Consider the following 14,883-nt stretch of genomic DNA (forward strand, 5'->3'; position numbering starts at 1 on the left):
CAACTTAGTATCTGGTGTGGTGTGTAAACATCGCCACTGGGGAGACAAAGGCAGCCGGACGTGGTGCTGGCCACCCAGCCCATCGTGTGCCGTGCCGGCCTTCGTAGGTGCTCGCTAACAGCACCTGCCCCAACAGTCTGTTAAGGCTACACGGGGGATCTTTATCTTTGTAATCACGCATGTGTTTACAGTACTGTGTGCAGCAAACACTGCAAAACATCTGTGTGGCTAACTACATGGCGATGCCTACGAGTTAAAATGCACATTTTGGTTTAATCACCACGTTATTTTAACAGCACACGAGCGGTACAACATAAACTAAATGTAGCAAGTTAACTTTCCGTCAATTACCCTTCTTGAGAAGCTGTTCGAATAACAATAGTATAATATCTCTGTTATAATTCAGTGTTCCTGACTGATATTGTGATTTGTTTTTTTACGTATTTGTAATTCAATCCAGTACAACTGGACCTACAGTGCCTTATAATTATTGATAAGTCATGTTTTTCATTTGTACGAATGCGTGTGTGTGCTCGTGTAATGCACGTGTACCAGCACATTTTATATACATTACATATTCATCATTAACTGCATATGGTTAACTGCATATGGTCATTTATGTACGGGGCAATGTGTGTCGTATAGAATGCATTCAGCAGTGGATGTGTGTACAGGGGCGCTGGTGACAACACTGCCGCTCCCGCTGCTGCTGATGCTGCTGCTGATGATGGTGGTTGTTGTATGAGCGCAATGGATTTGCATTCCCGGATGCTGCCAATGAAGTGGCCACTTCTCGTCTCCCCCGAGCGCCTCTTGTGTGCCGTCCAACTCCGCACTTCTCTCCATCGACCTCATCCCGGATCGAACCATTGGTCTCCCTTCCTCCATCCCCCCCCCCCCTCTTCCTCCCCATCGTGACCGGATCAGGAGCCATCGAAACGGCCGAGTAAACACGGATCTGTGCGGGTTTCTCTCCTCGATCTCGGCCTCGGCTTGGAAATTCCCCTCCAATTATTGTCCCGTGCCCCCCCCCTGCCTGCCCCGCTCCCCACCTAATGTTTATATTTGTTGTCGTTACGAAATTGTCCAATTCAGCAAACGTAATCAGCCGTTATCTTTAAAAAACAACAACCAAAAAATCCTCAGCACATTCGTCAATAGCACTAAATAACAAAAATAATAGGCGACGTTTCGGGCAATCACCCTTTTTCATAGCGCATAGCAAGGCCAGAGAGCTATTGCGTTGTATGTGCGTGTGACGTAGACAATCACTATCGTGTAGACTGTAGACAATGGGGTGCTCTGATTAATTAACATCATAGCCCATATGCAGAGCCGCCGTCAGGGCATTCATACGTAGAGGTTCAGCCCTTTATCAATCTACTGCTGGACGATTCTCTCCCCACGCTGCGTTGGTCATGGTGTGTGTGGGGGGGGAGTTGGGAGAGGGTTGATTATCCATACATCATCCTTCTGGTTAGAACGCGAGTGTGAAGGACCGGTGGGTGGGTTGCGGAGTTTTGGGATCCGCGGTTCAGTTATCACTCGCCACTGATGTTAGCCGTGTCCGAGAATGGAGCGCTGATCGCCCCGGGTGTACAGCGCGCTCACCACTGCGCCACCACTCGATAATTGCACGAACATCAACAACAGCCACGGTCAATCCACTGCTGGACGGATGCTTCCCCAATCTCCGTATCGTTCATATACGTTGTTGAATTTCCGTTCGCCTGATTGGCATAGCTATACTCACAGGCCGTTATAACAGCACCTTTTGAACGAATATATTACGGTGGATTTGTTTAAGCAAAGTTGAGATCCGAAGCTGTTTTATTTTTCACTTGTCCGCAGGCTACACCACAATGGACGCGATTATTTTCATGTCAATATCACGCACATAAAAGGGTGGCTGGGTACGAGGCGAAATTGGGGTGAGAATTGGCGACTGCTTGAGAGTGCCTTCATCCAGCAGTGGATTGGTAATGACTGCTGCTGATGGTGATGAAGATGATGATCACGTTGAATAAATACAGGATCTCCTTACAAGCGGTTGTCCCGAGTAGAGTTGGCGAGTGCCTATTAAGTCACAGACAAACACAGCGCGCATCCTGGATGGATCAAGAGATCGTGAGGACGAATGCTTTTGCTGTCAACAAATCCCGCCATCGCTTCCTTCCCTCTGCGAGATCCCGCAACTGTTACACGAACGGCAGCCGACCTACAATGTCTTCTCTGACAATCTCATCATCATCACCATCGTCACCACCATCGTCGTCGTCACCATGGTGTGACTCATGCAGCCAGCTATGGCTGCAGGGTCTGGTGGTACATGTTTTATGTCGTTTATTGTGAAATTTCGGTCACAGTTCCTATGATCACTGTTACATTGCTTATTGCTTTATTTTGGTGATTTCGAAAAGTTTTTTGGTTTGGCCATGTTTGTTTGTTGTAGTACGGAGTTAGAATGATGGCTTTAATCTAAGTTGTCTTGTGGTTGTTGTTGTTGTTGTTTGACTTGCATCCCACTGGGATTTTCGCACAGCGTTGGTGTATGGTGCTTTTTTTTCTGGAAGACTTTGCAGTTTTTTCCTGGATTTTTCTGTTTGCGCATAGTCACTTTAATATGTTTTCTTGTTCATGTTTTTGTTTTATGTTTGTTACTGTTGCACCCAATTTAAGAGCCGAATGGCTCACAGGGCTATACCAAATAAATGAAACTAAAAATAAATTAAACTGAATCGTCATCAACACAAACGTCATCACCATCATCGTCGTCACCATCGTCATCACCATCATCTTCGTCTCCATCGTTATCATCATCACCCTCGTCATCCTCTTGTTTCACAGGTCAACAACTCCTTCAAGGTCCGCTCTTCCAGTCTCATCGTCCACCACCAGCTGGCAATAGAAACTCCCCTCGTTGCACTGAGCATCTTCAATCAAGGGCCGCTCTTACAGCCCCATAATCACCGCCATCTGTTAATAGTCATTCCCCTTGATTTTAAGGTTTCGTGACTGCAGGAATCCATACATCTTTGGTTCTTTCGGTAAAGTCACGTAGGTAGAAAAAATTATAGATGACGACGTTTCGATCGCAACACAAGCAATCGTCATCAGGTGAGACAACTACAGCAAGACAAAAACTGCTGTCTCACCTGATGACGATTGCTTATGTTGCGATCGAAACGTCGTGTTCTATTATTTTTTCTACCTACGTGACTTTACAGAAATAACCAAACAGTTTAGTTTAGGTGAGAGACGCGTATTGCTGGCCGCCCGTGATTAAGCCGGGTTCTCAAGTGTGGCGAGTTGATGGTTTAACTTGGCTGGTCACGTGACTTTACCGAAAGAACCAAAGAGTATAGTCATTCCCCTTGTCGTAGTCAACATGTACTTTGAGGACCAGTCTTGCAGCCTCACCCTACCATCGGGCCTTAGCTTTTTCCTTTGCTCACCGACTTCTAGATGGATGTCACTTCAATGCAGCACACGCGTTCCACCAATAATAAAGACAAAGATCCCTCAGTGTAGCCTTAACAGATTGTTGAGTCAAGTGCTGTTAGCGAGCACCTATGAAGGCCGGAACGGCACACGAGGGGGTGGGTGGCCAATGACGATGTTTACACACCGCACCAGATACTCATTTGAGGCTGAGCCGACCGAGGGGTCGACAATAACACCCCCCACCCACCCACCCACCAACCCCGTCCCATCTCTGAGTGACTGTGCCGTCTTTTCTTATTGGAATCCCTTCCAATCCGAACTCACAAGTCGCCTAAACCCCGTGCATTGCAACGCCCCTCTTATTGTGGCACCGCGCGCGGAACGCTCGGCCCGTGGTTCATGCTCAGCCACTTGTAGATGACGAAGCCGACTCTTTTTACACGCTTTTTAAATCATTTATATTAAGTTCGCTTGCTTGCTTGCGTGCTTGCGTGATTGCTTGCTTGCTTACGACCGTGCAAATCTTTCGGTCGTTTTTTTAACCCACTTCCCGTGATCCAATCGAGCTGACATTTTGCACACAGACTCATTGTGCGAGACAACATTTTACACTGTTTAGGGAAAACAAATTAAATATTTAATTACCAATTGCTTAATACTGGCAGACAATCATCTGACCCATAGGTGGCAGCCATCTCAAGCCAGAGGACGAGAGGACTCTAGCCGCCACGCATATAAATAATTTATAGTGAAAAACTTTGTTTTTACGGGTTATACTTTTATTTAACTCTGTCTGTTGCTGTCGTTGTTGTCGTTGACGTATCCTCAAATCTTGTAACTCAATTTTATCCTCACTTCCCAATGTGGTATCGACTGCAAACTTCGTATACTTATGTCTTACTGATGGAAATACTATATTCTATCATAAAAATAAATAAATAAACCCATCTTCTTTTAGGTTTTATGTTTCGGCTTGGGTCTCATTGTCCACGCTCAACTGACGTTGGCTGTAAATCACCATGGTCCCTTACGTTATGGCAAGCCTCGGGGCCACTTCCTGGAGTCGTGGAGTTCTGCCATTACTCGTACGGTACATTTCATTAAAGCGTGATTTTTTTTTGTATTTTTTTTAATGTATCTTATTTTTTTAATCGGAGAGACTGACAGTAGCAATAATCCCCGATACAGCTGCCGAGGCAGTCTCGATTGTGTTCTATCCATAAATGTCACGTCACAGAATTAATTATGTGTGTTTGTGTGTGTGTTTTTTAGGGGTGTTGTCGAATGTTGTTCGGCACGATGTCCGACGTTTCGCTCCTCCACGCGCGCTCCTTCAGAAAGGTCCCAGCACGCGGAGCTGAAACGTCGGACGTGGTGCTGGAACACGAGGGGCAACCCATTAGACGCATCGGAGAGTTGCCATTGTCCCCGACACGCGCCTCTTGTCGTTGCCAACACCGCACGCAGCCAACTCTGCCCGCGATTTTCACTGCTTTCAGGGATACGATTATGTTAAGATGATGTTGCTTAATATGAATATGTTATCAATGATTAACGACGATGATGATGATGACTTGCAGCCCTTTCTCAATCAACTGCTGGACAAAGGCCTCTCCAAGCCGTGGCGGTCATGAGGGTGGTTGGACTATACTTCCTGCCCCCCCGCCCTCCCACGCTAGCCATTGCGGTTCGGTGAGGTGGAGGGGGGGCACGGAGGGCTGGGGGGGGCGTCAAAATAACCACTCGAGCGGATGCAGTTGGCCAACAGCCCCATTGCGCCACCGCTCAAATTGTGCGCGACCTGTGACCGTCAGCCGTGCGCTCTCCACTCCTGGATGGAGGCCTCTCTCGTGGCATTGCGATGCGGTAACCCGTCTGGGGCCAGAGGCACACGCATATTCATTCGAAATAGAATAGAAAGAACCCCCAGATATCCTTAACAGACTGTTGGGGCAAGTGCTGTTAGCGAGCACCTATGAAGGCCGGCACGACACACGAGGGAGTGGGTGGCCAGCACCAGAACCGGCCGCCTTTGTCTCCCCAGTGGCGATGTTTTTACGCACCGCACCAGGTACTCATCTGAGGCTGAGTCGACCTAGGTGATTCCCAGGACCGGTGTCAAATAATCGTCCCCGGTGTTGGGCGTGGGCGGGAATTGAATTCGGGTTGTTGGGTTTGTAGCGCAGCGCGCTAACCGCTGCACCACCGCTCGCCACAGAAGCACACACCCGAAGTTGTACATCGCTCCATCTCCGCTGCTCGATGTCCTGTCGGCCGTATTTTTCTACCACCTTTGCTGCCACTCCGTCCTTAGTCTCGACCACCACCGAGCGTGCAGCAGTCTTTGTCGCTGTTTAGATTATTTAGATTATTTAGCTGCTGTAGATTTCTACACGTGATAAGCCACTTCGTTGAGCTCCCATTTGTGGCCAGGTCGCTTCTGAACAAGAGCTACACAGCTCAGTGGGCCTCACCTGGTCAAATAAGTTAGATAGCAGCGCAGCAAGTAGATTGCCGACATACGCGCACCGCTTTGCGCGTGTTCCCTCTCTCTCTCTCTCTCCACGTGGTGTTTTCTCCACTCTGCTGTATCCTCCCACGCTCAACACAACGCCCAAAACGTTGATTTTGGCGAGCATCCTCCTTGCAGAGACTCAGTCCGTCTCATTTGCGTGAACCAAACAACTCAATACGTTCATCAGTGACAACACTGTGGCCTTAAAAAGGACTAAAAAACGATATACTAGGCGACATGTCGGGAAATAGCCCTTCATAGCAATGACGTTAGGTCCATTTGGTGTAGTTTCGTTTATGTTTACTTAATATTTTTTAGTGATTCGTTTACCTTTCCTATACTTTGCACTCCTATCGTGTTTTTGTATTGTTTGTTGTTGTTGTAACTTTCTGACCCACCCCGACTGGACATCGATGAAAATGAGCTTCATAGCTCATCGGATTCCTCCAGTGCAAATAAATATTCTGATTCTGACCTGTAACTAGAGTGATCTCCCCTCGCACAACGCACGAAAGCCCCCCGATATGAACCGAGTCAAACACGAGTGTGAAATTAAATAATGCTCTTTAATGAATCCACGTTATAGAATTATTTAAATACGAGCGAGATTTCCAACGCGCGCGAGATTCGACAAGACCACAGGATGGAGGTCACATCTTGCCAAAAGGACATCACGCCGCACACAATCACGACACGCCACACAAATGTTCGGCAATTTCTTTCAATTCCTTCATCAACCCGCTCCGACCAGCGTGCTAATTGTATGGTTGCCCAATTTATTATTATTACTGATATACTTTTTTTGTTTAGATGATCGCAACTAAAATGTAATTTCGTCGTGCAACACGCAAATCTGGCCGAGATGTGAGACAGGGTAAAGGCGCATCCCTGCAATTGCTTGGTGACGTCACTGCTGTTGGAAGTGACCTCTAGAAGGGCGGGGGGGGGGGGTCTAAAGAGGGGGCTCTAGAGGGGGGGCGAATTCTAGAGAGGGGGCTCTAGAGTGGCGTTTGGCCTACTCTTCCATGCTGGTCAGTAAGTCTTGGAAGAGGTGTGAGAGCCCGCCCTTGACCCCACCACCTGTAGATCGACTGAGCGTGGTGTGTCCCCAGCTATGTTTCTGGGTGGGCAGTGAGTGGGTGGGGGAGGGAGGTGGTGGGGGGGGTGTGGGGGTCATTTAAGTTACTCGCCCATTGTTTACACCTGCCGCGCCTGGAGATCGAACCGGCGACCTCTGGATTTGCAGGTACAATGTACTGCTGCTCACCGTTTAACACCGCGGCAGCAGCATCGCTATGAGTCTGCACACAGGGTTCCCTCGCTTTGTGCGGTAGATGCGTTTCAAGAAATAAGGGCAACAAAAAAACCCGCCCCCTCATAAGTAGCGACTCTACAGTACACACACACAGTACACACACAGTACACACACAGTACACACACACAGTACACACACAGTACACACACACACAGTACACACACAGTACACACACAATTTTGTCCCACGTTTCGACCGTGTATCCGCATGTTGAGTGAATTCAAACCGCATGAAGCGAATTCTTGGGTAGAAATATTTTAGCCGCATTTTATGCGAAATCGCACAAACCTAACCAGCATAAAGCGAAGGAAATCTGTACTTTATATATATAAAACATAAACACAGCTACCCTGTTTAGCCACATAGAGACTGTTGGGGCAAGTGCTGTTCGCAAGCGCAAACGCACTCAGCATGTACACACTCACGTATAGTTACACAGTCACGCATTAATACACGCGTACAATTGATATGGTATAAGCACAAACACATATATATATACACATACACACATGTATGTGTGCAGTTGACGGGCTCAGAGATGGTTATTCCGGTGACAGCATAAAACACCTTAGATGATCTTCGTTTTTTCTCAAGTTAAAACTTATCACGGACATCATTAAGAACAACATTGATAACAAATGTACCCATGGGTGTGTCGTGCTCGTAAAAAACTAAATTCGGAATTTTGTATCGCTCGGAGCACGTGGGTACCCACCGCATAGACACACAAACAGAACTCCCGGCTCGGTCAGCACGATTTCTCACCTCGGGGTTCCGACGAGAGGCAAGCAAGAACATTGTCAGTCTCGACTTAAAACTTTCGTGACCGCAGGAATTCATATTCTATGGTTCTTTCGGTAAAGTCACGTAGATAGAAAAATTAAAATATATAAACATAAATCAGCTGTTCCTGATGACGACCGCTTGTGTTGCGATCGAAACGTCGTGATATTGTTTTATCTTTTATTTTACTTTTTTATTTAAAACATTTCTATATACGTGACTTTACCGAAAGAACCATAGGACATTGTCAGTCTCGTGCAGGGTGCCGGCATCCTGCGGCTCCGAATACGCACGCGCCTCTTGAACAGGCTGCTTCGCCACGCGTTATTCACGATGCATTGCGGCTCTGGAAATATTGAGATTTTTTTATACCGAATTTTAAAAGTATGGCTCTCTTTCGTTATTTTGGTCGGACATCCCTCTAGTCTAGGAATGCAAATAAAACATATTCTGGTTTTATATAAATATGTAAATTAATTTACATGTCTTGCGCTATGAACCCTGCCACCTGATATTCATAACCAAGCCCGACCACGGCTAAAATCTGTGGTAAGCGATATCTGAACAGGTTCTGCCACCCGCACTGACCAGCGGGGTGAAGTATGGTGGGCTACTCAGCTGTATTTATTCAACAAGCCTGACGTATGTTTGTTGAACTTCTATCGCACCGTACGTAACCGATCCTGCTAACCGGAGGCGCGGCGGATGGACAACAAACTAAACACACAAAGCAGTTGCAAAGAAATTAGTTTGTCAACTCTAGATGATTTAAAAGTGCATAGCTCCAGTGGCTTCCTCGCATCGGAAGGAAGAGCGTTCCAGACGGCCGCAGAAGCGCATCTGAAAGCGCGAGATGCAGTCACCGTCTTTGTTCGATGGCTGAGACAAAAGCTGCTGCTGTTGTTGCTGCTGCTGCGAGGGTGAGCGGAGTTCGGTTTATGCTCCTTAACAGTGTGTAAATAATAGCACTGCTGATGAGGCCCCAAAATGTAAAAACCGGTCCAGAATCTGCTTACTTGAACGAATATTGCGGGTATAATTCTAAAATGAATGCGATTTTTGGTGTGAAGAAATTAGTGGATTTATGTTGGTCCACTGCACCATTCACCAAGCAATGCCTCCGATTTCCTCCGCAGGACTTTAATTAAATGCAACAGGTTAACTTGTACTGTACTGTATACGTGTGCATTAGAGTCGAGATGTGTCATGATAAAATAATAAAAATAAAACATAATAAAATAATTCTCACGACGTTTCGGCCACAACGCAAGCAGACGAAACGTCGTGAGAATTATTTTATTATGTTTTATTTTTATTATTTTATTACTTCCCTTCTACGTGACTTTACCGAAAGAACCAAGAAGAAGAATCCCTGCAGTCACGAAAGCTTTAAATCGAAAAATGTGTCATGATCATTGAGATCCTGCCTTTGGAACAGTGTCCCGGATAGTTTGTGGACTATGGACGAGATTTTAAATTAATGCACGTTATGTAATTATCCTTTTTAATCGTATATATATGTGTCGTTTGTATCTTAGTCGTGATTATTTCATATGTTCTAGTTAGCTTTAAATGTTAGTTTAGCAACACTTAGTCTCTGCCCTCAAGTTAGTGGCCTTGGGTGAAAAGATGGGGCCTCGGTTTTGCCCAATGCTGGCGCAGCTTGGCTCCACAGACTCCATCAATAAAACGAAATCAGTGAAATCAGGACTTGAGCCGAGGAGCAACCACGGGGCAGGCCGGTTCTCCCGAGGTAGTCACACACGCGCAGGCCGTGTTTCAAAAGAACTGAGCAGGTGATTTTAGATGTTGAAAAGGTGCCATGCGTGGTCAATGCCACTGCTGTCGTCAGGATCGCGTGTGGTCTGACGTTGTTGTGTTACGAGACTGGCTTCTGCCATCTGATAAATGACATTTCACGACATTCACAACATTCTCGAGAATTAATATCTACACTCTTGTTTTTGTTATCAGTTCAAAAATATCGCAGGGATTGCTTCCGGACTGTGCCTTGTGTTTGTGTGTGCGGGGATCGGTGGTGTAGCGGTTCGCGTGCTGCGATACGAACCTGGCGACCCGACAGCGATGATTATCTGGACCGGTCCTGGGCCTTCACTAGATCGACTCAGACTCAAATGAGTACCTGGTCACGATGTGTAAACATCGCCACTAGGGAGACAAAGGCGGCCGGGCGTGGTGCTGGCCACTCACCCCCTCGTGTGCCGCTCTGGCCTTCATAGGTGCTCGCTAACAGCACTTGCCCCAACAGTCTGTTACGGCTTGACGGGGGATCTTTGTCTTTGTTCGCGATTATCTGAACCGATCATGCGCCTCCCCTAGGTCTACTCAGTCTTAAAACGACTATCTGGTGCGGTGTATAAAAAAACATCGCTGGAAAGACAAAGGCGGTCTGTCGTAGTGCTGTTCACCCGCTCCCTCGTGTGCTGTGCCGGCCTTCATAGGTGCTACTCGCTAACAACGCTTGCCCCAACAGTCTGTTGAATATTACACCACGGGGGATCGTTGTCTTTGTGTATTGCTACTCACACGTGTGAGATATAAAGGTGTCAAATACAGCACAATTTAGTTTCCTCAAGCATCACTCGACAAAACCACCTGCAAACTATATAGACTGCTTCTAGATTTGAAGCTTTAGTGACTGCAAGGATTCATACTCTTTGTTTTTTTTTCGGTAAAGTCACGTAGGTTAAAAAATAAAACAAATACAACAATTTTGCTGTGACGGTTTCACCTGAAGACGGATGCTTGTGTTGCCTCCGAAACGTCGTGATTCAATTTATTTATTTTCTTTTCTAACCTACGTGACTTTATCGATAAAACCAAAGAGTATATAGACTGCAACACACAGCAACCACCATCATCGTGAGCCGACGTAGACATATTCACTTGTTCAGAGACATGAACAGAAAAATGTATAAAGGAGGCCAATAAAGCAATGGAGCACGAGCCGGATTTAAGAAAGGCTTCTCTACCACCGTCAACATAGACGCACACACACACATACACGCGCGCGATCAATACACGATTCTGGAAAAAGAAACAACGAATGTACAATGCCAATACGCCCTGCCTTGGCAGACGAGGCAATGGACTCAGTGGAAATATATATGCAGTTCTCCAAACTTGTCCAAAGAGCAAAAGCGATATCCAAACATAAATACACACGCGCACACATATACATGTCATGAGAAACTTGTAAGTACACAAGTCAGTTGCATCGGTACCGTTCTGGTCATTATACCAACAGTTTATCCAGGAATATTTATATTTCCTGAGCAGGACCAGACATCAACAAAGTAACTTTTAATTCGAATTCATAGATTACAACGACGACAAACCCAATTCGCTTTATATCTGTATCGAATCTGATTCTCTTTTATATGCAACGTAGAGCAGAAATATCGATGTATCACACATAGCCATAGGTAGCGGAGCTGGCATACCATTTATATATAACGCTCGCGGAGTGCGAATGCGCACGTGTGAGTGTGTTTGTGCAGTGTGTGTGTACACGTGTGTGTGGGTACACGTGTGTGTACACGTGTGTGTGGGTACACGTGTATGTACACGTGTGTGTGCACGTGTGTGTGGGTACACGTGTAAATGTGGGTACACGTGTGTGTGTGGGTACACGTGTGTATGTGGGTACACGTGTGTGGGTACACGTGTGTGTGTACACTAGTGTGTGTACACGTGTGTGTGTGTGTACACGTACGTGTGTGTGTACACGTGTGTATATGTGTACACGTGTGTGTGGGTACACGTGTGTGTGGGTACACGTGTGTGTGTGGACACGTGTGTGTGGGTACACGTGTGTGTGTACACGTGTGTACAGTAGGTCGTTTTGTATAGGTAGAACATTGAGAATTCTTTACATTCTTGAGTGGAGCGACGTTTTAATAGGCGGAGTCTGAGACGTGCTCGCGCACATCATCAACATCTCCATCATCGACTAAGCACGTCTGATATGTAAGCCAATATTGTCATAATTCATGCGCGTACGCTTAACTCTTATATACGTAATTATCAAATGTATATGTAATCATCGCCGTCATAATCATCATTTAATCATCATCTAATCGCCACATTTTTTTCTCTGCTCAATCAGTCAAGAAGCCTCACTCATCTCTATGGGCTGCTCCTAGTCAGCGGTGGAAATTCCACATTATCCATGACGGCGGCCGGTCTCATTCCACAGCTCCACCACTGTTGATTGTCACGTAGTAAATGTTACATTCACCACCACCATCATCAGCAGCAGCAGTATCAGCAGCAGTAGTCTCAGCAGGAGTAAGTGCTTGGTCTCGGGACTCTAGTGCGAATGTAGCCCCTCGTCCGTCTCGCTGTAGAGCAGGGGAGACGAGCTCTTGGATTCCCCGTCGCTGTTGCACACACAAGGAGCCATCCCTCGTTGCCCCCTTCTCCTCCTCCTCTGCCTCTCTCCATCCTCATCCACCTCTTCTGCTCCACCTCCTCCTCCCCCTCCTCCTCCTCCTCCATCTCCCTGCACCAGCGTCATCCCTCCAGACGCGACGGCTTCCGCGCCGTGCGCCGCCTTCATCACCTTGACCACCTCATCCTCCTCGTCGTCCTCATCCAGATCGTCGTCGACGTCATCCTCATCCTCGTCGTCGTGGCCGCGCATCTCCGCGTTGCCTCCGTGACCCAGCATGGCCTGCAGGTGCTTAATGTACCGAATCGCCGCGCGCAGCGTCTCCACTTTGCTCAGCCGCTTGTCGCTGAACTCGTCGGGAAGGTGGTCGCGGAGGCGCGCGTAGCCCTCGTTCACGCACTTGACCCGCTGCCTCTCGCGCTCGTTGCGCTTGCGGATGAAGGCGGGCTCGAAGCCCGCGTACTCGTGGTAGAGCGCGAACGCGGCCGCCGCCGCCGCGGGGCCCGACGTGGCCGAGTAGCCCGCGTGGAGGTGGTACGGCAGGCGGCCCGACGCGGCCGCCGCCGCCGCCGCTGCCGCAGCCGCCGCTGCCGTGTAGGCGTCGTGGTACGCGGGGTCCAGGTAAGCGGGATCCACGGGGAACGGCAGGTGGTGGTGGTGGTGATGGTGCGGATGGTGGTGGTGATGCGGGTGAGGGTTGTGGAGCTGATGGTGGTGATGATGTCCGCTGTCTGTTAGCGCTGGGTGGTGCGGGTGGTGGTGGTGGTGGTGCGGGTGATGGTGGTGGTGGTAGCGCGTTACGGCGTCAGGGTATGAGCCGCCGACTCCGCCGCCGCCGCTCCCGATGCCGCCGCTACCGATGCCGCCGCTGCCGTAGCCCATGGGCTCCGAGGAGACGGGGATTCCGAGCTGAAGGCACGTGGGAGCCGCGGGGAATTGAGCCATGCGCTCCAGCACGCACGCGTGGCTCTCTCCGTCCATCGCTGTGATGATTCAAGGGACCTTTGAGGTCACCACACACACGCACGCCCGCCCGCCCCTCCTCCCTCTCACTGCCCGTGTCTCGCTGTCACTGCGTCTCTGCGCGTCCGTCTCTCTCGGGTCCCTGTCAGGGGCGCCCTTTGGAGTGCCGATCAACAAGACGCGAAAAGTGACGAATTCGACTCACCGACTGCAGGAACGGCCACTCACGACTCGTAACCAAGCGACAATCGAGCTTAGCTCGAAGCCCCTCTGCCGGTCTCACGTCGGTCCCCAGCCGCAGGCAGCCGAAGCAGATCCATGCTAAGCCGCCACACTGAGTTTGTCAATTCCCCTCCGCGCTCGTGCTGCGGGTCGTGTCCTCGACGATGTCACCGTCCCAGAGCAACGCTCACCGCCTTTTCACGGCACCCCGACTCACTCACAAAAAAAACAAGGTGGGCTTGACTCCGGGCTTCGTGGGAGCCGCCACAATTGGACGCCTCGGCGAGTGACGTCGGGGACACCTTGAACTCGCCCCCGAGTGGCCCTCCCCGCGGGATGCGCTACGGCCTCCGAGACCCCGGAGCGCACACGCGCGCACGCGCACGTCACGAGGCACGTTCCGTTGCCGGCGAAGTCGAATGCAGTTCAAACGTTCGTTTGCCGTCAGTTCGGATCTTGCGGCAAGCGCACGCGCGCACGCGACGCACGAGTGCGCGCGTGGTGCGCGCGCGCGCGCGCCCGTGTGTTGCGTGCGCGCGCGTGCGTTTATTGCGTGGTGGGGAGCGGTGGTGCAGCGGTTAGCGCTACGCTGCCCTGTGAATTCGGCGGCCCGAGTTCGATTCACGCTCACGGCCAACATCGGTGACGATTGTCTGAACCGGTCCTGGGCATCTCCCTTAGGTCAACTCAGCCTCAAATGAGTACCCGATGCGGTGTGTAAACATCGCTACTAGGGAGACAAAGGCGGTCGGGCGTGAGGCTGGCTACTCACCCCCTCGTGTGCCGTTGCGGCCTTCATAGGGTGCTACAGCACTTGCTCCTATGGTCTGTTAAGGCTATACGGGGGGTCTTTGTCTTATTGCGCAGTGATCTATGCACGGAGTACAACATTGCAGCGAGATTCTGGCAGCGTCGCTGCGCCGTGAGGGATTGTGAGTCGTCCATCCATCCAGCAGTGGAGAGATCATGGCTGACGATCCAGATCAAGATGTCATTGTGGCCAAACCCGTTGACGACGCTGCACGTCGCGAGCGCTTTCTGTACCCTCCGCGTAGCAGCATCCTACCACCTCACCTTAGGTCTTCCCCTTGGCATGATGATGACCATGATGCTCACGGTGATGATACTACTGCTGCTGCGTGCGCTTCACGTGGAGCGAAACGTCGGACATCGTGCCGAACAACACGCATCGACGCAATCTGGAAACACGACAGTGAATGATGTGCG

At 49.3% G+C, this 14,883-nt stretch overlaps 1 protein-coding gene across 1 annotated transcript; it reads right to left on the reverse strand.

The window, feature by feature from the left end:
• Nucleotides 1-7,525: 7,525 nt before the first annotated feature.
• LOC133351447 (heart- and neural crest derivatives-expressed protein 2-like) lies at nt 7,526-14,032 on the reverse strand. The gene has a single exon (XM_061566673.1). The coding sequence runs from the start codon at nt 13,450-13,452 to the stop codon at nt 12,391-12,393; it is 1,062 nt and encodes a 353-aa protein (XP_061422657.1). The 5' UTR covers nt 13,453-14,032; the 3' UTR covers nt 7,526-12,390.
• Between the last annotated feature and the right edge of the window lie 851 nt (nt 14,033-14,883).

This window comes from Lethenteron reissneri, chromosome 37, assembly GCF_015708825.2.
Source record: "Lethenteron reissneri isolate LAM-NWPU_2019-01 chromosome 37, ASM1570882v1, whole genome shotgun sequence".
Classification (NCBI taxonomy): Eukaryota; Metazoa; Chordata; class Hyperoartia; order Petromyzontiformes; family Petromyzontidae; genus Lethenteron; species Lethenteron reissneri.